General features: G+C 39.0%; 1 protein-coding gene across 6 annotated transcripts in view; it reads left to right on the forward strand.

Moving 5' to 3' along the window:
• tbc1d22a (TBC1 domain family, member 22a) overlaps window positions 1-27,883 on the forward strand; it is a 124,715-nt gene that overhangs the window by 53,804 nt on the left and 43,028 nt on the right. For 5 of the 6 annotated variants that reach the window (XM_086146997.1, XM_086146994.1, XM_086146993.1 and 2 more), the window contains 2 exons: window positions 10,778-10,884; window positions 24,269-24,344. In XM_086146997.1, coding sequence (XP_086003123.1) covers window positions 10,778-10,884; window positions 24,269-24,344 — 183 coding nt within the window. Of the gene's footprint in view, window positions 1-10,777; window positions 10,885-18,394; window positions 19,194-24,268; window positions 24,345-27,883 lie in introns of those variants that run through there. The other variant, XM_086146996.1, reaches the window with a different exon arrangement.

Consider the following 27,883-nt stretch of genomic DNA (forward strand, 5'->3'; position numbering starts at 1 on the left):
GTGGTGATGAGGTATAACTGAGTACCTAGAGCTAAATTCTTGTTTTCATATCAAGGGTAACAACACAGAACCGCATCTGATAAACCCACAGTCCTGTGGTGTGTCATTTCGGGGCTTTCTATAACTGGCCTGCCTGATTCTGCTTGTTGTTTAGGAGTAAGTTGTTGGCATATCTTGACGTGGCATCTGCACTTCATTTTTCTTCTTGAAGACATTTCACTTATGATCCGAAAAGGCTCTTCTACCAGACTGCGGCGATTTGGGACTGCTGGGATCGGGGTTGGGTGTGGTCCAAGTCGAGATGGCTACTTATGTGACTGAGTGAGTTGGTTTGCAGACACTTGGTCGAATGGGGTTGTTGTGTGTGTGCGTCATTTTGGGAGCAAAGGGATGTATTCTGGGGTCTCACCTGAGTCAGAATCTGATTTACCTGTTATATGGTTAATGTAAAATGAAAGAAAACCCAACAGATCACTTGGGCTAAGGTCGGGGTAATTGTCACCATGGCCTTCGATCTCGGTTGTGGATCTCTCCCAATGGTTTGCCAGTTTGCAGATGGATCTGGTGCATGCCTGCCTGCTTGTTGATCTACCTGGGGACAGATCCCAGCACATTAAGGCTAGCAATTGTAAGTGTATAGCTGGGCAGGATGGAATAATATCAGACTCTGCCAACTCTTGTTTCTATGAAACATTTAGAGAATAAGTGGAATTTTGGCGCGTATATATTTTTCATTACATTTTTTACATATATATTCATCTGGGGGGGCACAGCCGTGGTTAGCGCTTCGACCTCACAGCACGGAGAGCCCTGGTTCGATTTTGACAAGAGGACTTTTCTGTGTGGAGTTTGAATGTTCTCCCCATGTCTCCATGGGTTTCCTCCGGGTTTTCCAGTTTCCTCTGACAGTCAGAAAAACATGCAGCAGTTTCATTGGAAATAATTGGGAAAATTGCCCTGAATGAGTGAGTGAGTGAATGGTTGTCTATATATCTGGCTCTTTATCTGGCCCTGATGACTGCTGGGACGGGATCCAGCATCCCTCGCGACCTTGAGTTCAGGATAGGCGGCAGAAGATGGATGGCTGGATACTCATGGGGAACCATGTTGTTTGGAAATTATTGCAAATGGAGACAGTGGATGAGGTGAATGTACAGCAGATTTATACCTATTGCAATACAGAATCTAATTTTTAAAGTCCTTTTTTTTCCACACACAAAACAGCCCCTTGCAGTCACCTAGCTTGCTTTCTCCAACTTTCCCTCAAACTAGCTCTATTGTTGCTTGTTTGTCTGTCTTGAAAATTGAGCAATCTGTGGAGTGCATCTCGGCCAGTTGGTGGTTAAGTAATATCGGCTTCTTTCTCCCCATGGTCTGGCCACTGTTGGTCGAGCCTCCTATTCGAAGAGGCCCTCTGATTAACGGCTGTTATTAGCTCTAATGAGTTCCTCAGTGATTGCCTGAGCTCCGCTGCTGACATTCAGCAGGAACACTGTCTTTTCTACCTAGTTCCTTATCTACTTTTGCTCTCTCTAATTTCTTCTGCTTTAATCATTCAATAAGATTATTGACTCAGTGTAGGCATTATTTTCTCCCAGTTTATCACGGTCTGGGGTTCATTCTTCAATTTTCTTTGATGCTATCTGTCTTTTTCTCCCCTGGCTTTAGCTGTGTCTTAGTCTCTACTCTTCCATTTGGTTTAGAAGGCAATCACCATGTTTCTGGGGTTAAGTAATAGCTTTGGGACCAGCAGAAATTGAATCAGCCATATTGTTTTGACCCTCGGTCTCTGTCTATCTCCACAGCTCATTGTATCAATGTCTCTTTCATTCTCGTGATATATCTTTTTTTTTTTCTTTTCTGACAGACTTTTGAATGTTTCTTTTCCCCTTGCAGTATCTTATATTTTCTTAAAAGAGTTTTTAGGCATTATTTCTATTTAGATTGCACCCTTGCTTTTTGGCTCCGAGACTTTACTTCTACCAGAACAAGATACAGAACCGTACTCATGAGATTATATCCAGGTTTTGTGCTGTATTTCACCCCATCCATCCGACAAAACGTGTTCCTTACCTCGTAATTTTGCCTGCCTTCAATGATTTAAGGATGTCTTACCAATAATTGTACATTACCACTTGTTGTTTATTGTCTTGAAAAGTGTTCAGTAGTAATAACATCATAAACAGTATTTATGGGATACATTGTCCTGCCAGGTCTGTCATTAACAGCAAATGTACTGTCATTTTATACTTTATTGGTCCGGTATTTGTTACCATCCTAAATAAGTGCATGCTCTTATTCGACTAGTGTCCTTTAGCCATGGCGGCGGGTCGTCTGTACATTCAGCTCAACTTTCCAATAGCTTGAAAATCGCAGTACAAAATTTTCTTTATTGAAATTATCATTGTACAGCACCATCTTATTCTGAATGCCACACTAACTCTTCTATGGAATGGCACTCATGTCTTTATTAAACATTGAAAGAGAATATTAACACCCCTCTGAAATTGACTCTCAGTGTTGTGATACATTTACAGTGTTCCTACTGGTAAAATAGATAAAGGTAAATGAGTTGTGGCAAGCTCTAGTGGAGAAACCCAGTCATGACTAATTTTCTAAATCACCCAAAAATATTTCTCAGAGGTACACAGTCTGTTAAAGTTTTCCAGAGGAACATATCAGCAAACTGTTGTTCCAACACATATGGAATGGGCAACATATGATGACTACAATAGCCAACCAAAATATTGGACTGACCTATGCAAAATAATTTATTGAAAGATTAAGTCACAGTTTTTACAGATTTCATAAGATTGCAATCTCTTGTCAACTTTTATGAGTATAATGTGAGTCTGTGTTAAACTCAAGTACATTTATTTCAAAGTTATTGTTTCTTTTGCCTCCCGGTTGAGGTCAGCGCTTATCTGAGCACATTGTCCAGGAATGGATAATTATTGTCAAAAGTGTCAATAACATGATTATTTCAAGTACGGATTGAAGATAAATTATCCCTATGTAATTGCAGATGTGTGACAATTTCAAGCCACTTTAGTAATTGTAACCATTTTATTAAATTTGCAAATTGATTTGCATGTACATTATTATGCTGGCCAAATCCTACAAGCATAAAGCAAGTACCAATGATTCTAATAACCTTGTCAAACTCTGGAAGTGTGAAAACCTTTCATAGCAGAGAAGATATAATGATATATAATATATAATGGAGGATGTAATCAAATGTCATGCATCATATTTTCTAATCTGCGGCTGTCAGAAGTCTTAACATGTCTGGTGTTTTGCTCCTCTAGTGGTTCAGACCTTTGCAGACTTAGCAGTTAACCACCGCAGTTAAGGCCATGGTGGTTGGTATGCACGCGGTGTACCTTTACCTACAATCTGTGAGCGACCCACAAGAGCACCTTGCAGCCATCTATTTAGTTTTGTCAATGCTGCAGCAGGACAAAGGAAAAGCGCGCGTGCGCACACACACACGCACACACACACACGCACACACACACACACACACACACACACACACACACACACACACACACACACACACTAACACTAAACCAACGTACACAACTCAAGAGTATGTAGGTCTGATGCAGTGAAGCAGAACGGGAACGTGTGTGGTGGTAACAGATTACTACTCTTAAAGTAGGCTTACTGATACTTACTAACATTTTCTTCATTAAAGTTATAGTATCATAAACTAAATATTATGCGCTCTGCTGTTATTTATTGTAAAAAGAGGGGTGAGGGGAGACCCAGTAATTTCCCCCTTCATGTTTGAATGTAAAAACTGTTACAATTAGATCCTTTAATTCATTTATCCGCTTATTTGCCAATTATATGTGCGCTGGCATATGGTGCTGAACTGTCCACCATAGTCACAGACATATATAAGGCTGAAAATCGATAGCTGGGCTTTCATCTGCATCCAGCTTGATCTTATTTCCCACTATTACTCGAGATTCTCTCATCTCCCCTGATAAAAAGCAATAGAGCTCAGAAATTATCCAGAGAAATAGTTCTGTCAAAAAATGATTTATCTTCTGTGAATAATCATAGAGGTTATTGAATATTTTTAGATTAAGTTAATTACTTGACTATAAAAAGCCATAAATTGAACTCTCCTCATGAGGAGCTTCAGATCTCTTCAAGTCTCTATTTCTTGTTCGCTCTGTCACCCATGTGATTGGGGGGGATTTTTTTTTTTTTTGTCTTATTCTGTCACCAGTGTAATACATTTTGCTTGACCTGATGCAATTGGAGGCAATTGAAATCGTCATCTTACCGTATAGCTGTGATGGTGATATGGTGTGTTGTGTTGTGTTGTGGGTTACATCATGAATAAAGGCTCAAAAAGGGATGAATGCCTTGCAAACAAAGATGGACACCCAGTGATATGGGAACGTGCACTGGCATGGACACGTATCAAAGGAATTCCATCACGCACAATCAGTCACACATAGCTGTTATTCAAATAAAAAAAAAGGACATTTTAGCAATGCGTCAACATAAATATATATAGTGCAATACAAGTATACATGCTGATAACCACTTCCTTCTCCCTTCTTACTACTGTTGCCTTAATGTTCTCTTTTTTTTTTGATCTTCAACTAAGACCGAGATTATACAGACTAATGGCTTAATGGGTTGATCCCTCACTTACATCTCAGGAAGATTTTCTGCATCTCCCCAATGTGTCCTCTGCTTTAGGTATGCAGATTGACTCGTCTTTAACTGGGCTGGACATTTTAAGAGATTAAACAGTTCTTATGTGTTAAAAAAAAAAAGGAAGCAAGCTTTTGCAAAGTGGGCAGGAACTTTCAGATAAATGACCTATTCACCATATGAATACATTATATGTAAGTGTGCGTGTGTGTGTATGTGTGGAATATGGCCTTAAATAATTGCATACTAAACTAAGGGCTCTAATGATAACTTAAACATAGAAATATAAAGGAATACAGTTTTCGTTTGAAGATTTAATGAATTAAACAACTCCACCTTTATAAGACACTTCTGCTGCACACACCAGCATCTTCAGTCAAATTGCACATTTATACCTCACTTTCACAAGACATTTTCAGGACAATTATCATTGTTTTTTTTTGTCAAGACAATGCTGCTCTTAGCCTTTGTGAGCAACTATTTCACATATGTTTTCTAACTGAGACTCCTGGTCAGCCCATGAATTAAATATATGACAAACAAATGTCTGCAGTCATGCCATCAATGATGCTAACATAAATGAAGTTGAGATTTATTTATTGATTCATTCATTCATTTATTTTTTTCTCACAAATCCAACTTAAAATCTTACCAAGGAAAAAGACCAATTAATGAATTTTGAAAGCTAGAGAGGTTGTTGTGTTTTCATGTCCTTACCCCTCTTGGGTGTCATGTAAACGCTCTTGAAATGGTATAAGTAATGACATCTACTTTCTAACATCCTGTTCTATGGATTGTGGTATTGATCACTGATGCGCTCTCTCCTTCCTACATGTTATCGCAGATGAATTTGAAAGATTTTTAGTAAATCAAATCCAAACTTAACTGCCCCGCTTAGTTTTTCTTAAAGGATAGACTTTCCTGCCCTCTGAGTACATGTCTGTGAGATTATTATTATTATTTTATTTTTTTGTATAGTTCATTATCTCTCGGGACCTCTTTGAAATTCTACATGGATGATTATTGTGAATCTATTTGTTTAAAAATCTCATCTCAGGTTTCTTTTTTCTCTCTTTCATTCTGCATTGCCATGGTTACAGAATTTAGCTGATGTTGGTAACTATACACTTAGTGTTTCATGCATATTCCCATGCATCTTTCCTATAGAAATGCCACTGGCCAAAATAAGATGCCGTTTTGGTGCCCTCACTCAGCATCAAAAACACTTAGTACTTCCTCATGCTACAAACCGTCTGACCTCAGGGTAGTTAGATCATTATGTGTCTGCACATAGGCAGATATGATATTAATAGCTGTATTCCATTTTATGTCAAGGGCTTACATTATCTTTCTCATAGCTGTAGGGCCTGCTGTTTGATGTATGGACACATGGTTTACAGAGCAGATAGTCTAAGATGGGAACATTGGTAGAGTGATTTTGTTGATTTTCTGGCCTAAAGCATCCCTTATCCGTGGTGAGGCTAGAGTTCAGTGCTTTGTATGAAGACGCTCAGTGGTTTTCTTGGAAGAAAATCTTGTAACTTCTAAGAACCGCATTATAAGGGATCAATGCTGTTCTGTTGAATTGCTTTTTGGAGAAAAGGACATTAGACTGGAAAAGTTCAGTGTTTATGTTATGAAATTACATTTTAATAAAGAAAATGCAACCAGTGACACTTTCTCTCCCCTGCCTACCTACTTCTCCATCTTGTCTATTTTTACTTTTTAACAACTTGTTATGTGAAATCAGTCTATTCACTACATTTTTTGTCATGCATGCACACAGTGGGGGTTTGTGTCACCAGGTATACCAGGTATACTTGTCTGCTAATTATCTAACAGTAGGAATATCACCTTCCAGACAAAAAGTTTTGCTCTCATTAACAATTTCATTATCACACATATTTTACCTCAGTGTAGCAATCACTTTCCCTGCACATAAGCCTGAATGTGAAATTCAATTGAGGTTTGCCAGAGGTGTAGGTCTTGCACATTGCATACACAGCTAATATGTGTCTCATTTCAAGTGTTAAGCCTTTAGCTGTATCACTTGTGTGTCATTCTGAAGGTGGCAAGAGGATTCTGACATGTTTGCATTCTGCAACCAAGTTGTAAGTCATTAGATTTACCCTGAACTGCCACTGTAAATTAAAAGTAATGACTGCACTATTCCACAGGATCTTATGAGCTTTGGACGATGAAATCTTGTTAAAACCCAGAGCGTGCTCCCTGCTGATGATTAATTTTAACCAACAACAGCAACCGTCAAAAAAGTGTTTTTTTTTTTTTCTCTCCTCTCTCCCATTGGCATATACACAGAGACACACTCCCAGATTACCACACACACACTTAATGATTGCATCAAGCTAAACTAGCTCGTTTATCATCTTACATCACATTACCTTGTGGACCATAGTTGTAGAGGGCAGATGGCAGCACTGGCATTGCTGTGTGTGTGTGTGTGTGTGTGCGCGCGTGTTGTGTGTACTTGCGAGTGAGCACATGTCTGTGTATGTTGGTGCCTGCACTAAGTCTCAGGAGGTGTAACCTGGCACCGCATGCCAAGCTGTGCCAAGTGCTCACAGCTGGCAGCAACCAAGCTGTTGGTCTCTCTGGACATGTTGCCCCCTGCGCCAGGACAAACAGGAAATGAGCCCTGGGGCTCGGCAGGAAGCTGGCACTGTGGCCAATGGGAAGAGATGGGAGGAGAGGGAACAGGAGAGGGAGTGGCAATATAGCAACAGAAGAGATGTCAAAGGGATAAATAGGACTAATCGGGAAGAGGGGAGGTGAGTGGAGGGTTAAAGTATTGATCCACCAATGGAGAGATCCAGAGACTATCTGAGAAGAGTCCAAAAAAAAAAAAAAAAGACGAGAGCCATTGATGGGTTATTGGAAGGAAGGTGTTGCAGAGTCAGAACTAGTCATTCCAGACTGAAACCAGGCTGGACAGTCATTAAAGAAAATGTTTGAAATTTTCAAGCAAATCATCTCTAGTTTCATAGTGTTTTTTTATTCTTGTTTCTTTTATTTATCTTTTTTTTTTTTTTTTGGATTTCTGCGTGTGTCTGACACAATGTGATTAAAACTCCATTTATATAAGATTCAGAGAGACACCAAAAATCAATGAATGCCGTCTTTTAGACACATGTGCATCTGTACATTTACATTCTTACTTGAAGTCTAGTTCCCTACAAGGGAGTGTCAGCCACACTTTTTCTATAGCCTCTAACCTCCTTCTGAGAAAATTGACAATAATAACTTGCAAAAGATTAATCAGCATGCATATCTTACATAGAACCTATGCCAGTCAACAAGCCCTTCTCTAGTGAGTGGCTCACTGAAGCTAGTCTACAAATACCTTTGGTTCGTATATCCAAAGCACTTCCACAGCAATAAAGACCATGCGGCATTCCTGTATTGTCAGCTGCTCCTCAGTGTTGGAGCCCCTAAGTTCACCCAGAGAATACGTAATTTGGTATTTTCACAAAGTCATTGTTCAAGTGAATATTGTCAGCAATTATTCACTTTCTTAGGGAGGAATACAAAGACACACAGCCTGTTGAGGCTATGTAAATTCCAGAGGTACTTTTTCTGCAGTGACCCAAAATCTCATAATTTGAAGATTGATTGAATGGGTCGTGAAAGACAGAATTCAGCTACTCTGTGTTAAACCATCAGATTTTTGGCATGCAGCTTTGATGCTTTCATCCTTTCATCCTCATCAACAGCGAGTAGACAGTGCTGCTTGGACTACCCGCCCATGAAAATGACTAATGACCTGAGCTTTAACCGTTTTTAAGCATTCATCCGAATTAAGCCTTTTTTTTTTCTTTTGGCGTTCACATCAGTTCTATCACAGATCACAGGGGGCACTGTTGTCTCATGGTCCAGCCCCTCTTAGTTGGCCACTGTCTCCTCCTTTCAGCCCTTCATCTTGTGTGTCCTTGCTGTTGTGATGAACTATGCCCGCTTCCGGTGCAACCACTGGACACACTGACCGTCTTCCCCAAGCAGCAGAGCACACACCCTTCATCACCTTGTTAATCAGCAATGAAACCAAGTGAATTGCAAGCCAGATTGTTGACAATTAATAATTTAATCTCCAGATTTGATACAACACTGGTGCTCAGTGCGGCAGCAACCTTCGGAGAAAGCAATATTCATATTATTTTCATTGTCTTCTAGATCACCACTGAGGAGCTATCAAATTTAATATGGACTTCAAATTTGTAAGATGGCAGGCTCCTTTGTCTTTGCTGGGCTGGAAGCAACATTATAAATTCTGCTTCAATACTCATGGGTCAGTTCAGAAGACAGATTAGTAATCAGAGGAATCCTGGTTTAATCCATCACAGTCTATGCTGGAGTGTCCTTGGGCAAGACAGAGACGTGGGCATGTGTTTGACTCCGCATGTGGCCTGCCAGAGTATGAAATAGTGATTTTTTTTTTTTAATTTTAATTTTTTTTTTTTTTTTTGCAAAATCCTTGGAGTTCCCCGGGAAGCATTATACAAAAACAGTTCATTTACTATTTCTTGAAGGTGATTGTAGCTGACTTTCCCATACATGTTGTAAGTCTTCATAAAATTAATAATATATCTGATTCTGTTTCACTTAAAGTGACTGTGTGCATGTCTATATGAATTTTTGTCTGGCAGATTTGTTTTTTTTCTACGGTTATTACTATTTAGAATACAAAAATTGACTTACTTGAGCCTGAAAGAAGCAATGCAAACATGTAATCATATTGCCATGACCATTTCTATAGCTGGCAGCAGATTTGAGCAAAGCCATGATGCATGCTAGAGGGACAGGATGAAAGGTCTCCTTTAAATGAAGAAGCTGTACCCTTTTTCTCTTTCTTTAGGCTCTTTCTATCCTTACTCCACTTCAAGCAGACAAGACAATGATGAGAGCCTGTCCATGGCAGGAAGTTGAATAGGCATGTGTGTGCACAAACACACACTTGCACAAATAGTGTGGTTCATAGTAGCTTTGTAGCTCTGGCCCATTGCCAATTCCCTGTCTGTCTTTCTGTCAGACTGAGCATGTTCATTACAATCTTGACAACATTCCACCGGGGTTGCCAAGGATACCAGCAGACCTACCAGGTCTTTAGCATGTGTGTGCTCGCATGCATGAGGACCAGGATTTTACTGAATTGAAAAACTGACAGTACTGAACTTTTTTTTTTTTTTTTTTTTTGCAAACGTGACCCCACATATACAAACATTCAGCCACACTCTCCCGATCTGGTTCTCTCTAGCCTCCATCTTTTTTTTTTTCTCCTCTCCAGATCATTGTTAATCAGTCTTGTCCCATCTCCTCTCCACTAGCTGTCACTGGCTTGTCAGCAACCTGTCAAAGCCCCTGCAGTCCGTCACACACTACTGCTGTTAATGACATCTGATGACACACATCGTTGATGTCACCCACTGGAGATGACTAGGACTCACTATGCCTGCTGATTTGAAATTGTTTGTGGTGTGCAGTTATACTGTTTTTCAGAATGTCTTAGGTTCTCCTCTGCAGACTTGTAATTCTCCAAATTTTGTTTTATTAATTTACAAGATATTAGTATTTTGCATAACCTATTCTTCTATCAGCAGCCATTATGTTCGGCAATGAAAAGTAGAAGATGGTAGCAGGAATTTATTTGAAGAATACACTTGTGTGTTGCTCATTACAAATCAGCAAAAATAGCACGTTCCATCTTTGCAAGGATTTTCAATCTCATTAATTTTGCACAGACCAGGGAAGTGAGATACGATTACAGTCGCGGAAGATGCTTTTGGAGACTTCTTATGGCAGGTGTGAACAAACACCCATGTTACTGAAAACTAATCACCCAGGGTCCTTCTTGAAACCAGATATACCTGCTCACACTCACTTTACATGACATCCTTGTTCCTTGTCAGAGTGGTGGGCCCTTGATAGAGCCCCCGCTGAGCTGGTAAACCCAGATTGCTCTTCACTCTCTCCTTTGAACCCCCTCATTTTGCATCCCCCCTCGCATACTGTCTCTCACTCCGTCTTACCTCTTTCTGATGCAAGGCCTAACTTTCCTTGTTCTCTCTCTCTCTCTCTTCTCTAGAGGAGGAAGTAGAAAACTTTGACGTGTCCAGTCTCCAGGAGGAAGCTCTGAGGAACATTGAGGCCGACAGCTTCTGGTGTATGAGCAAACTCCTGGATGGCATCCAGGTGAGCATGTGTGTACAGTGTGTGTGCGCTACAAAGAGGTCTTTTGTCATGGATGAAACTTTGGATTTACTCACACAGGGTTTTATTGTTTAATACCACCTCCCTTTTGCTCCCACACTGACCTCAGGTGAGCTCTCTTAACTCTCTCAACACTAAATTCAAACACTGACTGTAAAGCTGTGAGTAACTACACAGCACATTAGGCCCAACAGCAGCCCTAAGGTGGCTTTCACATGACATTAAACTCATTTTTACTCCATATGTTGATATGGGGCTTTAACTTCTACTATGTACACGAAGGGCAATCATTCGTCAATCTTAAATTCCCATATCTCAGCTTCAAACAGCCAAGATCATGAAATCAATGAAAGATCACTGTTCTTTCAATCAGGCATTGGGCCATTTTATAGTGTTTAACTGTGTTTTCTCCACTTTTGTTTTGTCTTTCATTAACTGAAGTTTGACTTCATGTGCTTTGGTGGAAGCAGACAGGCATTGTTATTAACTGGAGTTACCCCTGTGATTTCCTGACACATATTAAATGTTTTCATTGTAGTGTTTTAATTAAGATCTGCATTTCAGCTGTCTGATTTTCCTAAATTAAAAAAATTAGAGTAATTGTTTTTGACTGCATACTCACTGCATATGCAGCTGAACTAAGCGAACAAGCCCCTTACAAAGGGTGCGGTGTGGTTGCAATGAACATGCATGCAGTAACAAATGGGAAATTTTAGGTGATAAGAGGCCATCCCATCTGTAGTCACAAAAATTGAATGGACTCATTTTGTAGCAAATTTACCGAGGTGTATTAGACAAGTCTGTGAGATTATTTTTACAATAGTTAATAGTAATTAATAATAGTTATTGCCATCATGTGCCCTAAATTCTGATTTACTTAAAAATCATTGGTTGTATTATCTGTGTCTCTCATGTCAACACAGAACAGAAACAAAATATAAATTCAATATTTACAGTGGGTCGTTCAGGTTCAGCTTTCTGTGCTTCGAAGGAATGGAATGGTCTTGCATATCTGGGGTCAGATTTCAGCATCCGGGGACCAGATAATTGTATTCAGTCCGAACGTAATTTTTTTTCTTATTTTATTCCCAAACCCTTCTTAATCTGCCTCGCTCTCACCGGTCATGGTTGAGCCATCAGTCAAATGTGCCTGCCTGGGATGATTGTAGATTTTCACTTAACAGTACTGCTGTCGCTTGCCATTTCTTGTCGTGCCTCAATCCTTAAACATTTCTTCCCCTCCTTTTACCTTTAGAGTCTCTTTCTAAAGTCAATTATCATGGAAATTTGTCAAAAGATGAGACAACACAGAATATTTTGTGAAGTTATATAACCTATCCAACATAATTAATCTCAGCTGTTTTTGAATCTATCATGACCTTCTTAAAATATTTGCCTCGTAATTTTTTTGACAAATATGATCATCTTGCCTAAATCAAGTCCTTAGTCATCATATGAATCTGTTTTTTGAAAAAAAAAAAAAAAAAAAAAAAAAAAAAAACATAATTTAGGCGATTACTTTTGGAAGGCGATGATATTTAACAATGTCGGTATAAACACAAGTAACCTTGAAGTCACAGGATTTTTTATTGGGATGTCTATTACAAAAACATGAACAATAAAATAAATATGGCTCTCAGTATATTGCAGTTTCTCTATTTTTAACATTAAACAAAAGATTAGGAACACAGTTAAATGTTACATGCACCATCTGGAACATGTCCTGTATATTATTGATAAAGTCTATTATTCCTAAACCCAAGAGTATAGAATTATCACACTTGAACTCAACTACAGATGTTTCTTTAATCCAGCAAAATAATACCTTAATCTCTCAGTTACATGAACAATAATTTTTACTTTAAGCTGTCACATTAAACTACACAATTCTCACCACGATTTCATGTGATGAACCACACCCACTCCCCTTTGTATTTATTTGAATATCTACAAAGGTTATAAGATTTTCATTCAGATTTGAAATATTGGTGCTAAACTCCTTTGCCATACGCATACCCCACGACCACTACATATACACCGTGCACACTAACAACACACACAGACTAGGTGGCACATGTCTTGCTTCTTTAACAAGTTTTAAAATAAAATACCTGAGGCCACATTGAAAAACTGACTAGTCACCTTATCACCTTATCAACTCTGTCTTAACAGAAATTCATGCTGATTCAAATAGAAAGTTTGGCTTTCTGTCATTTACTGTCAAACTTTGAAAAGCCTGCAATCCTTATAATCATCAGTGATAACACTTGCTGTATTTTATATGTCATTAGCATGATTTGCATGCTTGTTGCAGAAGCATCAGGGCTTCTGTACGATCTGAAATTACCCTTGGAGGACTTGTAATTGTAATTTAAGTTTTCTTATTATGTGGAAGAATGTGACAGTTCAGATTGCAAGCTGAACATTTGTATTTGGGATGATAAGTAAGACACAAGGCAAACGTCAGATTCCTAATTTGGCGCTCTGATCAACTGGCAACCCGTCCATTGTGTACCCCATGTCTCGCCCACTAACAGCTGAGATAAGTGGCATGGCAATGTGGACTAGATAATAAATAAATGCAATATCAGCGGAACTCATCACAGTGTTGCTGTAAACGTCTGATTGTTTTAAAGAATATTTTATTTAGATCAACTAAATTCAATTGATCTTGTCCTACAGCTTCTCTGCTTTTGAGTCACTGACTTGACAGCATGGAAAGACATAGAAGTGAGCTGAGCTCTCTTCTCCTGCGGTGGATGAACCCCTAGTCTTAGGAATAATGCTCTTTATATACCACCAGGGCTATGACTGCTGTTGACGATACCAGCAGCTTTGAGACTGTATCACATACATCGTTCTATCGTTACATCGTTCAGCTGGCATTTAGTCAGTCAGTGAGTGGATCATATTGATGATGAATTGGGGTCTTGATGACAGTGTTCAATGTTTTCAAGTCAACTTGATATATTGACATGTTCTGCTGTAAAACCCCTATTGAGGTCACAACCCACCTTCCCTTCCCAAACAAAAATACTTTCCATGGTTTAAGAGTATAAGAATATGCCCACACACACACTATATATATACTGTTTGTTCCATCAGGAGAGTATGGTGTCTCTTTCAAGCTTGGGTTCCCTTTGGACCTTGAGGCTCTATGCTAGATTCTAGCTGTTTCCATGATTTCACTCCTCTGAAATCTACTGAAGTTGTTATCCCACTTGGGAGGTGACTGCTCCCAGTGGCTCAATCATGTCTGGGACCAATTCTGCCTTCATGCTTCACATCTTCCCCAACTACTCCTTGAGGCCCTAGCATTTCTCTGGCTTCTTGACTTTTTCTGCCTGATGATACTACGGCTTCAGGTCACTACATTCACCCCTACAGTTGTCTTCTGCTGCTTGTCCAACACCACTATGTCCAACTCTGATGCCATTACCTGTTTGTCCATCTTGAACTGAAAGACCTGCAGGATCTTGACGTGGTCATGCTAGATCACCTTCAGAGGTGTTTTCAAAATTGATCCCGGGACTTCCGGGCCATACTCAAATGGCCCATATACAGATGTTCCTATGTATGATAGCAGCCACCTGGCTATGATGCTCTATGTATGCCTTCCCTGCCATCATCTTAAACCCCTCTCTGGTGTGCCGGATCATCTTGGGGGATCTTTGCACAGCTTGGGATCTTGTCGAGTTTGATATACCCTGGCCTCAATCAATCTTGTGTTCAATGTTTGCTCTTGTGAAGTCAAAATCAAAGCCTCTGTGCTGTCTTTTCAATCCAGCCTCTTCCAGTCACTCGTATGTTTCTTGCGATGTCAGCCACTCCTTCCATGCCACGCATGGGCTTGTCTCTTCATGAGCTCTTTTGGCTCCTCTTTAGTCGGCTTCTGCTGCTTGAGGCATTCACTCAGCAGGTCATCATTTTGGGCCCTCTTCCTGATGTACTCAAGGAGGCTTGCTGTTTTCTCCTAAATAGTAGCTCTGACTCTCACTAGTACAAAACCTCCTGTTTTCTGCTTCGCATTTAGCCTCAGGACTCTGGGCCTAGGGTGAAACCCTTTGCACATTGTAAGGAGTTGTTTTGTTCCCCCAGGATTACTGTACTCTCGCCCAGCTGCCATTGTGTTCAGGGTGTCTTTGCTTCTTGGGGCTTGGTATTCAGTCTCGTTGTTTGGGGTGATGACATCCTCTCACTGACCTGTTGTCCAGGTTCCGCCCTTGCCATAGCAATTTAGTACAATAGATGAGAAATATTGTACCTCAACAATCTCTAATTGCGACAGCTGCTTGTTCTTGCAGATGTAAGTACTGAATCATCTGAGATATGGGGTTTTTGAAGCATCTCATGTTATCTAGCATAGAACAAAAAAATTGTTTGACCGTATAACTGTGCCAAATATGTTTATGTTTACAGAAATTGAGGGAATCCGTACTTTATACTTAACGTATGTTTAGTTTATTTAATTTTTCTTTATAATCATCCCCTCCCTCGCCACTGAGAAAAGCAAGCCAATTAGCACCTTTCCTTCAAAGAGATCTTTTCTTTACAGACACAGTACTTTGTCAGTGTAATTCACAATGCCAAAATCACGGATTTGCATTTTCTCCCCCGTGTCACGCAGACCTGGATAGAGACACCCCATACTGGATATTAATTAGAGGGAACTTACCAAATCAGCATGTCATTTTGCTAATTTGAACAAGACATTCAGCAAGCACTCTTGTAAACAAGTGACAAGATGTTTTTTTTTTGTTGTTTTTTTCCCTGTTATAGCCACAGCTCCTTCATGCTTCAGTCATGTGCTGCTGCCTCTTCAGAGATTAAATGGAATTACGAGACAAGATGAACCAACATTAGTCTCTTAAACCCAACATTACCTACTTAGAAATGATATCTTCAAGGAAAGATTATGTATACTCCATTCTGCTCCGGTAAACAAGAAAGAAAAAAATATATAAATGAGTCCACAGGTTTCATATCGTATTTCAAAATACACCTTATATTATGAGACCTAATGAATTGTCATCCCCCTTGCTAAAGATAATTGTGTGTGTGGACACACATAAATTCATATCACTTGGTAGGATATTAATTTAAGAAATTAATAGACACTGTGCCTTGTTCCTGTGAGGGAAAGCAGAGCTTGAGAGTAAAGGAACTAAGACAAGAATAGAGTGTGGGTCATTGTGTACGCATGTGGATGTGAATGCTTGGTGTTGTCCCTCTGCTTGTGTTTGTTTGTGACCTTGGCTCCAAACTAATTATGTACAATGCATCAGGGAAGCCCATGTTTCCCCCTAATGCTTTTTAAACAATCTGGCAGAGGCTGAGTGCCTCAGCACCATAATTAGTTGGTGATCCTTAACTGACCTCATCTGAAACCATCTCACATCCACTATATACTATTAAACCAAACCAGGCTCCTCAAGGTGGGGGGTCTAAGGTTTACATAGAGAGCCTGTCTGTGCAATCACATTACTCACTGTTTTTAAAGCATCTCATAAATATCCAGAATATCTTCTGGGACTTCAGTCATGCTGTTTTGGACCTATTTGTGAAAATATTTAAAGGGGTTTAATTGCGCCACATTGCTCATTGAAGGAGCAGTTTGGAAACTATCAAATTCTCACGAAGTGCTGGGTGGGAAAATACAGCATCCCTGAATGCATCCCTGAATTACCTTTTGTGGGCTTTTCTAGCATCTTTCTGTGATTACCGGTACAAACTGAAAATACTTACATACAATGAAAAATGTCTTATCTTTTAATAAAGTAAATTGGCCATTTGCTCTGGTTTTAGTGTTTTAGTGCCATGCTTCTCTCCACCCTCAGTGAACTGGCTATTTTGTCGTCAATTAATTTAAGCAGCTTCTCTAATGGGTTACTTCTTTAATTAGCAGCCCTGCAGCCTCCTTCCCCCAAGGAGCAGACTGGAATTAAAAAAAGAGAGAGAAAAAAAAGTTGGAAGCAATCAGTCGATTTGACACGAGGAAAATAAGAATAGCTTGTGCAGCTGTCTTGTGTCTTGATGTTTTTTCTCACTCCTCACAATAACAGGTGCACATTTATTGTCACATTGGTAAACCATTCGGTTCCTTTAATGGAGTGGTACTGTAAGAGTACTCAAAATATATGTTATCATTGATACATCAGAAAACACACACACACCAGGACTTCCTGTTTCCCCCAAAATATTGTCCCTTAAATAAGAGAAGACAGCTGTTCATATCTCCTAGTATGACTATTTCAGGTACTGTAAAATGATGTTAGAGACACTGGTGCGAGTGTATTTGTGTGATTTTACTGTACCGTAGGATACCAGCACATGGCACTCTGCATCTCATTTTCATATCAAACAAGTTTCAGGCAAGAGCAACACTGATATCTGACATAATAATAAAAAAAAAAAAAACATGAAATACTGAAAACAACATGAAATACTGGTGTAGAAAGGGAAATGTTACTCCTGTGTAAATGTCCGGTGTTTTAATCCCCTATAGCGCTTTTACCTTTAAAGAATAAACATCTTCATTAGCTTAAGAATTATGATTGATTACAAAATGTAAACATCAAACAGTAGATGCTCAACTGATCGGTTTATGTATCTCTGCCAATTTGACCCCGCTTTTTCAGTAGCAGCCAATAAGTCATTTGCTGTGCTAAATTGGACAGGGCCTTTGGCTAACTTATGTTAAAATTGAACATCATTGTCTGATAAATGCCAGTAGGTACTTATATATGCTAATCTGATATTATAATTTGATTACATGTCTCTACAATACAAGGGTCAACCAAAATGACAACTGCAGTGGCTGCATGTAACAGTATGTGTCTAACCTGCTGTGCCAAGAGAGGAAAACCAAGTCAAAAAGTTCCAAAAGTCCATTATTCTTTTAGCACACCCCCGAGGGCTCTCAGTTTTAAACTCAGCAGATGAACACCTGCCTTTTATGCTAATTCTGCAGATATGCCTCTTACAGCAGGGGCTCTTATATGTATTTTTTCAGCCCAAGACCTAATGTTGAGATTTTCATTTCACCCTGGGATCTGAACTTATTATATTTCACCAGTAGTCTTGACAAATGGAGATCCTGCATGAAAATATGGCTCAATTTTTCTCCATCAGCACTCCTCCTTTTCACTTGCTATATATTATACGGAACCAACATGCACAGACGTACAAATGTATTGTACTTTTGAATTCAGCATGCAGGTGTGGTTGTTAATGTAAGTTAAGCGCCGCTATTCTTTCAGATACATGCAAAATGTTTTGGCCGGAAACTTTTACAAGAGAGTGAACTGTTGCACTGATATCAGATATAACATGACCCCTTTGCATCGTACAATATGATGAATCATACAATCAATTTAAAGCACGAAATGGTCAAGAAAACTGTTTCTCGCAGCTCCATGTCTACTTTGCTTCAGTCCCTCCCCAGCAGCACGTTCACAACGCTCATTGTCAGGGCAACCATCTGTTTCCGCAGTGCAGCTCGAGATGGGGTCTCTGTCGAGAGGGAACAGGGGGCTGGGAACTGACGTCTAGCAGACGGTACAGAAACCAAACCAGACCACAAGTCCGACTCCCCAAGGAATCCCTACTGTCACCTTGGACTGTCACTCAATCCACCACACACACGCTGACAGCTGGTGTGTCTCATGTTAGTGTGATACTTGACAGCATGTTTGTACATTGTTAGTCTTGCCTGTCTGCTAAGATATATTAGGCATATGAATGTACCCAATGAACAACTTAGACCTCGAAAACCTTCCCGTAGAGATTCGCGCTTCTCAATATTCTCTCCTCTCAATTTCCTTGTAGCCATCAACAGATTACGTGGCGTTATATCAGCAAAGCCAGACAACATGTAGATTGACAGAGATGGAAACAGCATGAGGCTATGATATGGGGCTAAAGGCTGAGAGGGTAGAAAATCAGGCACAGGAAGGATGGATGGAGACATTTATCTAATAACAATTGAATAAAAGAAAGAGTGCCCTGTAACTCTGGATGAAAACCTTGTTAGCAGAGAGACAAGTGGTGTAAATCATATTACAGGGTAAGGCAAGACAAGTGTGTTTACATTCAAAGAACCAGTCCCAAAGTGCCTATTATGTATTTGTAGCATTCATAGTGTATATATACAAAAGCACCATAAATGCTATATTTATGCTGTCCTGCATTCGCCATGAAATACAGAGAAAAGATTTCAAGGCATAGTTTGAAAAATTCATTATTATGTTTTCTTGACATGAACAGTGCATGACTGACATGAGGTTTTATTGTAATCGAGTCAATGGTGAAGGTGAAATGTCACTCTTCTTTTTTTTTTTCTCAACCCCTCGCTTCTTAGGAATGAGACTATGGTCAAGTGTTTCTAATCATCAAATGTGGAAAAAAACAAACAAACAGCAAATTATCCCTGATTCATGACCACTATTTCCTCGCTTAAAGTGAAGGTCTACAGACAGATGGTGTCAAACCTTGAACAGATTGTACAGACTTCAGGGGCCAATTTTAAGCAATATGAATATCTATCACCCGTCTTCAAAGCAGCAAGTATGTGACATATTTTATTTTCACCCTAGCTTTGATAAAACTGATGATTATTTACTAATGTAGTCTGTAAAATCATGCATGTTTAGGTTACACACAAAAAGGTGAAATCAAAAGAAAAAAGAAAAATGTCAATTATAACAACTTGGGTATGTCAATGGATAGAGTCAGGTAGTGTCCATTGATATCTGGTCCTCATCACACCTAAAATAATGCCAAACTTTTTGCAATATCAAGATCTGAATTTCAGTTTTGTACATGGCCAGTCATCACTCCTCCTGTATAAACACTTTTGAAGTTACACGTTATCGGAAAGCATTCCTCAGTATGACACCAGCATGGCCTGGCATTGGATCACGACTCATTCAGTAGAAACATACCGGTAATTGAATCAAAAATGCTAAATCCTTCTACTGCCCTGAATAACTAACTGAATATTTACACCTTTGTCTGTGTTTTTTCCTTAATCACAACCTGTCATCTGTTTTCTACGCTCACTTTTCGCCCCTCTCACAAACGCAGACACAACGACGAACAGATAACTACTCTGTCCTTTTGTCTTCTCAACAATACTGAATGTCTATTATTGTCTGCCCTTTATCTTTACCTGTCATCTCTCTTATTCTCTCATTTCTTTCTGTCCATCTTTTTCTCACACACATACACGCTACCCTTGCGGCATCGTAGTGTCCGTTATGTCCAACTTGCTGATAGACATCCGGTACTACAATAGAAGGCAATCTTAGTCCGGCACTGAGCCATTGTTGTCACTAATAGAATGGACTGAGAGGTGAAGAGCTGCTATTGATTCAGCTGAATGAGAGAGAAGACGGGACAGTGAACACCACATCAAGAAAAGGGGAGGAAAAGAGACTGTTGAAACATGGTCGGGAACTTCGTGCTTTTGAGCTTGTTTTATGCCCTTTTATTCGCAAAGGGACAGTTTGACTTCCGTGGTGGGTCAGATGTGGTGGATGGACAAATTGCGGGAGAACAGGGAAAAGCATGAATAATGAAGAAGAGAGAGTTGGTTTCCTCCTGTTGCCTCATCTGGTCAAAGTTCCATACTGTTGGATTTTACAAAGAGAGGGACTTGGTGAGGGAAAAAAATAAAATGAATACAGAAGGTGAGAGAGTAATGGGATGAAAATAAGAAAATGCTACCAGAAGCCAAGAGAGGTTAGGCAGGCAAAGTAAAAAAACAAGGAAATTCGGTAAAAATTGACAAGTACTGGAATAAGAAACGAGTGCATGAGAAAAAAAAAGATAGAAAATAAAGAGTAATTTCTTCGTGGTTTGATTAAAAAAAAAATCACATCCAACTAAACAACAATTTCAAAATGTAATGTACTAAAGCACCCGGGAACACCAGGGAAACTAAACAAAGAAATGGAGACCTCATAACATGTACAAAACACTTAAGACAACTGTAGGCTCATTAGCATTTCCAAGGGGATGAAAATAGAAGAGAAAATGGGAAAAGCAGGGGAGGGCAAAGGCGCACAAAGAGGAATAAGAGGAAAGAACAAAGGGAGAGCTGTGGAAGATTGTAGAGAGGGCTTAAAATTCATGAATGGGGCAAATCTCAAGTCAGTTTTGAACATTTTTTTTTTCGTTTTGCCATTTTTCCACTCCTCCTCAGTGGCTGCATTTATCCATACTTAGTTCTGGATCCACTTTTCTCCCCTCTTTTCATTCAATGCATACTCCTGTTGATTCTGCCAGGGAAACAAAAACGAACACGATCAAATCTATAAATTCTTATCCTGCATTTTTGGGGACATTTTAACAGCTCAGTCTGCCAAACAAAGTCCAGACAGAATCTATAATGTAAAAGTAGAAAATTGCAGCCTCTGTTGAATCACTACTGCCAAACAGAAAAACAAGTCTTACCTCAAACATCAACAAGCCTCTGTGTTTGATTTGCTTGTCATTTTTTTTTAAATGTGACATATTTTAACACTGACAAGGGATCTAGGATGGGGAAGATGTGATAAAGAATACCCAGTCAGTTAGATATGTAAGACAAAACAGGAGGGATGAAATGGAATGGGGAGAATACAGTATGTGTGAGAACAAGACCAAGATAAAGAGAGCATGACTGATTGAAAAGCATTAGGTGTGTGACAGAGGATAAAGCATGAAAGAGAAGGTCAGCTATGGAGAAGGGGTGTAGAAGGAAATGGAAAGCAAAAAAAAAAATTGACAGATTTGGGGGCGGAAAGGACCGTGAACATGGCGAGAGGACAGAGTTGGTTTAAGTGAGCAGTTTCAGTAACACAAAAGTGAATATTGTACTTTCATCCAGCTGCAAATGTGCTCAATGCTTATATTGTACCTTGTACCAATACAAGTTTAACATTTTTACAAAAAATGAAAGAACACAAGATTTTGAGCAATTACTATATATTTGAGTGGTCATATTAGAACTATAGTTAGACATATTTTTATCACCCTCAGGCTTGGGTTTAGTTAATTTTTTTCTTTTTTCAGATTTAATTTGTCATTACACAGTTACCATTTCCGTCTATTGCTCAATAGCACAAAATATATTGTACATAAATGTGTGCGTGCGTGCATGTATGTTATTCTGCACATTTGCAAAATAAAAATATCAAGCCAGGCGTTTCACATTGTGTACTTGTACTCAGTTGGTGACCAATCTCATTAAATTGACTGAATCTGATATCAAATTATTAAGTTATATGATCGTTGTTGAAATTAGACTGTATTTTGAAACAAATTATTCACTTAGTGGGTTATTTTAAGCCACCACACAGAAAAAAAACTAAGAAAACAAGTTATGCATTTATTCAGAGGCAAGGGAGAGATGAGTCAATGGTTAGATGCTTTAGATGAGAGCGATTGGGGAGGTCATGGTGGGGAATATGGTTTCTGTCCTGCCAGTTGCTGATGGACTAAGAAGGACACACATGCCTTGGTTCTGCTGAGCCTGAAGGACAGCAAGACCTGTTTATTGCAAAATGCCCCCCTCTTTGTCCTTCTCATTTTCTCTCTCTTTCTCTCCAGTTGTTGGATAGTTTGCAACATCAGCTGTTCTCCAGCCACTCCAAAATGACCCCTCTAGGAAACATAATCCTCGTTGTGCATGTCTGTCTTAAGTGTCCACTGAATGGGTTTCTGCTCACACTTGTATTATGTTCTGCAATTCTGTGCAACCAGCACTGTTCACTCCTGAGGTCATTAACAGATTCTGTTTTTACTATTTATTATTTATGTGAGAGTTTTTTTTTTTTTCTCTTAATGTTTAGAAAATCCACTAAATGAATTCTTAGGCAACTTTGCACTTTGTAGATTTTTTTTATTTATTTATTTATTTTTTAAAAGGTAAAAGTATCAATATCTATATGTGTTCCACAGAGTATTGTAAAATGAGTCACCATATTTTTCCACACATTATATCTATGTAATGATTGATATCTACAACAGCTTTACACCACTCTAGCCAGCTAATGCTCAAACTTTCTTATCCATCCGATATTGTCCAAACTCCAGATAAGGGATTGCTAGCTACCAGACAGGGACAAGATTAAAAGATAGTCATCGGCCATCAACTGACAGAAATAGTTTTTAATCTGACCATCATCACATATGAGGCCAGGGCCTATCCATGGTTGAGTTGTTATGTCGAGTCACGCTGACAGCCGGCCCTCTGCTTTGCCTCCAAGGCCTCGGCATACATGTTGTGCCCCAATAGTGGTAGTTGGACAGCATTAGGTCGATGGAACAGTTTTTTTTTTACAGGATTTTCAAACTTTGTGTGAGTTCTGAAACACAAAGATATTTGTCACACCCCTCAACCTTTCCCTCTGAAAATGACCATTGGTGTAAAAATGTGTTTCAAGCCATTTTGTTTATGCATTGTACAACTCTAACTTTTGGGGTAATTTGCCCAACATCAATGCCCAATAAGGGGTCTTTTTCAAAGTAAGTCCAAGAAATTAAAAGTAAATATGACACATACTCCTGCGTCTTTCCTCTTCACTTTTGATGTTCCTGAAGGAGGTTATGCTTTACTTGTGTAAAAAATTAAAAGCGAATTGTCATACATTTTGTTTCAGCAGTGTAACAGGAGTCTAGCAATCACCCTCTGATTCTTCCCTGCCAATACGGTGCAGCACTTTTCTGACTCTGGAAACAGCCAAAGTCAGTTCTCACTGAATTTATACAAAAACTCCATGGCTGATTCCAACTAACACTTTGGATGAAACCAAGCCAAAGAAGTGCAGTGTTCTTTTTCTTTTTTTGTTTGATCTGGGGTTAGTATGTACTCAATGATGATGATGATTGCAATGTATATGTTTAATGCTTCTACTCCTCACTTACAAAAATATTAGCTATATGCAGTGCAATTACAGTGCTTCTATCTACATATTCCAGGGTTTGGAAATATTAGGAAGAAAAAAATGAACACATTCTTGCCATATTTAGATATACACCTCATAATGACCCCGTCATCGATGAGCCAATTAGACATATGATTGGATGGTTTCATTTTTTGATTCCTTTTTTTTTTCTTCCTGATTTATTTTGTGGTGCATTTAAGTCAACAACTTCTTTCTAGCAAGGTTTCAGTTAAGGTTTGCAGACTTTTTTAAAGCAAGGATATTTGAACAACCAATAAGATGTTTCCCTGATTTTTACCATTTTGCCCATGTTTATCATTGTAGACATTTAAAATCTGTATCTTAATTTTAATCATGAAAAAAAAAAAACTATTTCACATTTGTGCTTTGTACATTGGCCGACTCTTATATTGACAAGTGATTTTTCTTCCTCTCAGGACAACTATACATTTGCACAGCCAGGCATCCAGAGGAAAGTCAAAGCCCTCGAGGAGCTGGTCAGCCGAATTGATGGTTAGTCATCTTCCTTGCCTCTCTCCGTCCATCCATCTCTCCAACCATCCATAAAGTTCTTTCTTTTCAAAGCTTGGACATTTTTATACTTGATTTTCATTTACTCTCTTCTCTGCCTTGTTTCCTCTCACTGTTCAGAAATTGGGCATTACAAAGGGCATTTAAAATTGCGGTCTTTAATTTGGAGTTTGTTTTTCTTTAATAATACAGTTTTTTCCGACTGAAAATGAACAAAGAATCATCATTTTGTTTTTTTGAGTAAAAAAAAGGCACACAAGGTTGTCATTCAAGGGTTTCCACTGACTACAGACTGCATCTAACCAAAAATAGAAATGCTTAACTTTTAAAAAAATATCAATGTTGGGCCTCAGGAGAAATTAATCTTCCGTAATGCGTCTTATGTATCAAATCAATCTAAAGCCATATTGAAAATCCAGTACCTTGTCTACAAGCGAATAGAGCATATAACTTGTAAATTTGCTCTAATGAGAGTTTATTCCCTTCATTGCCCCACAATTGCTAAAATGCTGAAACTTTCTTTGACAGTTTGAGTTTGTGTGAGAATGAGATACACACCAGGAAATAATGTGGTTTCACGGCTCAATATTTCAGAGGGTTTTGTTTGTTTGTAATTGCACGACACTGTGACTTGAATTCTCATTTTTTGTTCCAGTTGGCTGTCAGGTAAATGTGTTGATTATTGCTGCGAAACAGTAGCCTACGTAGGGCTGGGAGTTGATGTTTGCTAAAAGAGTGAACTCGGCTCAAAACAAAATCACACGCCTTTTAGCAAGTTTTCTTCTCACTTTTAATGATAACAGTTTAAGTCAAATTACATCCCCACTGAATCAATAGATAAATTCCATATAAATATTTTTAAATGAACGGTGTTATGGATATATGCTCCCATATGGTGTCTGGATCTTTTGGAAACTGGAGCTGGGAATGACTGTATTTTCCGGACTATTGAGCGCACCTCAGTGTAAGCCGCACCGGCTAGCTGATCGCCATCTTGGGCTTCCTCCTACGTATTAAAACTGTTAAAATCATCTTCTTCGGTGTCGGAGTTGAACCGACTCAGAATTTCCTGGTCATGTCATCGGTCTGTTATTAACAAGGATAGATTTTTAGCGGCGTGAAGTTCGTTAGCCCCCCACCAAAATCCATAAATTGGCTGCATTGTTGTTTAGGGAAAAAAGTTGCGGCTTACTATTCGGAAATGATGGTAGCTCTGAAAAGCACCTTTGTAGCGTTTTTTAAATTTTTTTAGCTGATCTACTCTCTTTTTTTCTTTCTCTGTTTTTTTTTTCCCCTGTTAGACCTTTTGCCGAAATGATGGTAGATGACTTGTTTGTGAAGGATAGCACTGGGATGACTTAAACATGAATAAGAGATGACTGAAACATCTGTAAGAAGTTACCCAAATGATCAAGCCAACAGTTATCCATCCAATTAAGCTTTGTTGTTTTTTTTTTTTTTTTTTGCTTCTGCTTTTTTTTAACAAAAAAAGATGTTATCACGATGCCCCGAATTCAAGTAGACTCTGTGATCCAATCTGAAACACATATCAACAGTGTGTTCCCAGTGGTTTACTTATAATTGACTCTGCATGAAAAAAAAAAAACATTACTATGGATCTCACCTTGTTTTGTTTTTCTTCACATTTGAGCTCAATTGGAAAATCATTCAAAATACTTCCCCTTGCGTTTTACTTAAAATATAGATTTCTTTTTCTTTTTACGGCCCTACGATGCACCATGCTAAGCAAGGCCTCATCAAAACTGGCGTTTGTACATTGGTCATGTTCTTCGCCAACCTTGGTGCTCGACTGTCCTGTCACCTGCTCTGTCAACCAGGAAGGCAACTCACATCCCACATGCTGCATTCAAATGTCCACATCAATGGAGACTGTGAATGCATGTTTTTGCTCCCAGGTGTGTTCAGTGTCTCAGTTTTTGTGTGCGATCGAGGAATAATTTTGATGAGCGTTGCCACCGCTAACTTCAAGATTGTGTGTGTCTGTGTGTGTGGGTGGGTGGGTGAACGGGTGTGTTCTGCCTGTGTTTATAAAGAAATAAATTACGTGAATAAAAGAGAAGGAACAAATGTAAGCCTTGCCACACCTCGATAAAGCTATAAAAAAAAGATTCAAAATGTTTTAGTGTATCTTATTCCAAAAGTGCCCTGTCATCATAGAAGGGGCAGAGCCATTTTCTACCTCGCTAGCTTGACATTACCCCATCTAATGAGATCACAGATAGCATTTATCTTGTGTTACAGCATTGGTTTTCGCTTTGCTATCGACATGGCATCTGTTTTGGGAACAATAGCCTCTCGTCTCTTCAAATTTACTTATCAGCGCTTTTCAGCTGCAGGGTTAGCGAGGGTGGAGTCGTATCTATCATAACATGCAGGTGCCGGAATGATGTATGGAAATTTAACAATATTGGTTTTTCAGCGTTGATATGAATCCTGAAGACTGTCCCGAGAATATGTTATTGTTTTTCTACTCTTGTGTTTGCTTTCCTGATGGCCCGTCTAATAGTTTCGAAGATCTTTGCCTCGTATGAATTGCAACGTAAACCTATTCTTCAGATGAAACTGGAAAACATTAGAAAAAGTAAATAAGCAATGGTGTAACGAATGAGTATCGTATCACTCAGGTGTCTCATCCATTTTCGGGACATAAGTGATGGATGGGGAATTTTGTAAGAAAGTCTAAGCGAAGACAGAGAGATGGGAAGGAGGAGGGTGATTTTCTTGACCTGGCTCAGTGTATTATTGAATTAATGATTACAGGACTGGGTCAGCAGGGGCAGGACAATGCTGATCTGTCCGTCCCCTTGGTCTTTGTCACCCTCTCATCTTTCACATGGAGAAGAGTGATAACATGCAATGCCTTAAGACTATATCCCCTCTCACCATTTTATCTTTTCGAACTATTTGACAGGAAAAAGAGCAGATATAGTGAAAAGGTTTGGATTTGTGCCACTTAGGCTTTTGATTCCTCAGGGTTCCTCCTTTGCGCCACTCTCCAACCTATCTTTAAGAATTCTGACACTATTTTTAAACTAATCACGGGGAGGAAGTGAGAGTTGAATTTCCTGTGCTCACGTTCTAGGTACTTGGCACAGCCAGGTATCCAATTAAAGGAAAAAAAAATGCAAATGCCATGTTTATGAACATCACAGGGCAGCAATCATTAGTCAGTAATGCCTTTAAACCGACCTTACAGTTCAGTGCCTGTGGTCTATAAGGCCAAGATTTTTTTTTTTTTTTCTGCCTTTTGCACAGATTTACAGTTATTTATAGATTTAAAGCTCTCTACACAGTTTTTTCATACAATTTTTATCTTATTTTCATTTTTATTTTACTTTTATCCATCTTTTTTTTATTTTATTTTATTAATTTATAGATATCCCTTGTACCCTCCAATTGCCCCCCAAGGACAAATCTGTTTCTCTGATTTATAAACACAAAGGATATTTTTTAAATCGAAACCATTAGAAAAATTAAATTTCTCAAATATGCTCCAGAGG

Source organism: Fistularia commersonii, chromosome 5 (genome assembly GCF_037954325.1).
Source record: "Fistularia commersonii isolate RoL2024-O1a breed Wild chromosome 5, RoL_Fcom_v1.0, whole genome shotgun sequence".
In the NCBI taxonomy this organism is placed as follows: domain Eukaryota; kingdom Metazoa; phylum Chordata; class Actinopteri; order Syngnathiformes; family Fistulariidae; genus Fistularia; species Fistularia commersonii.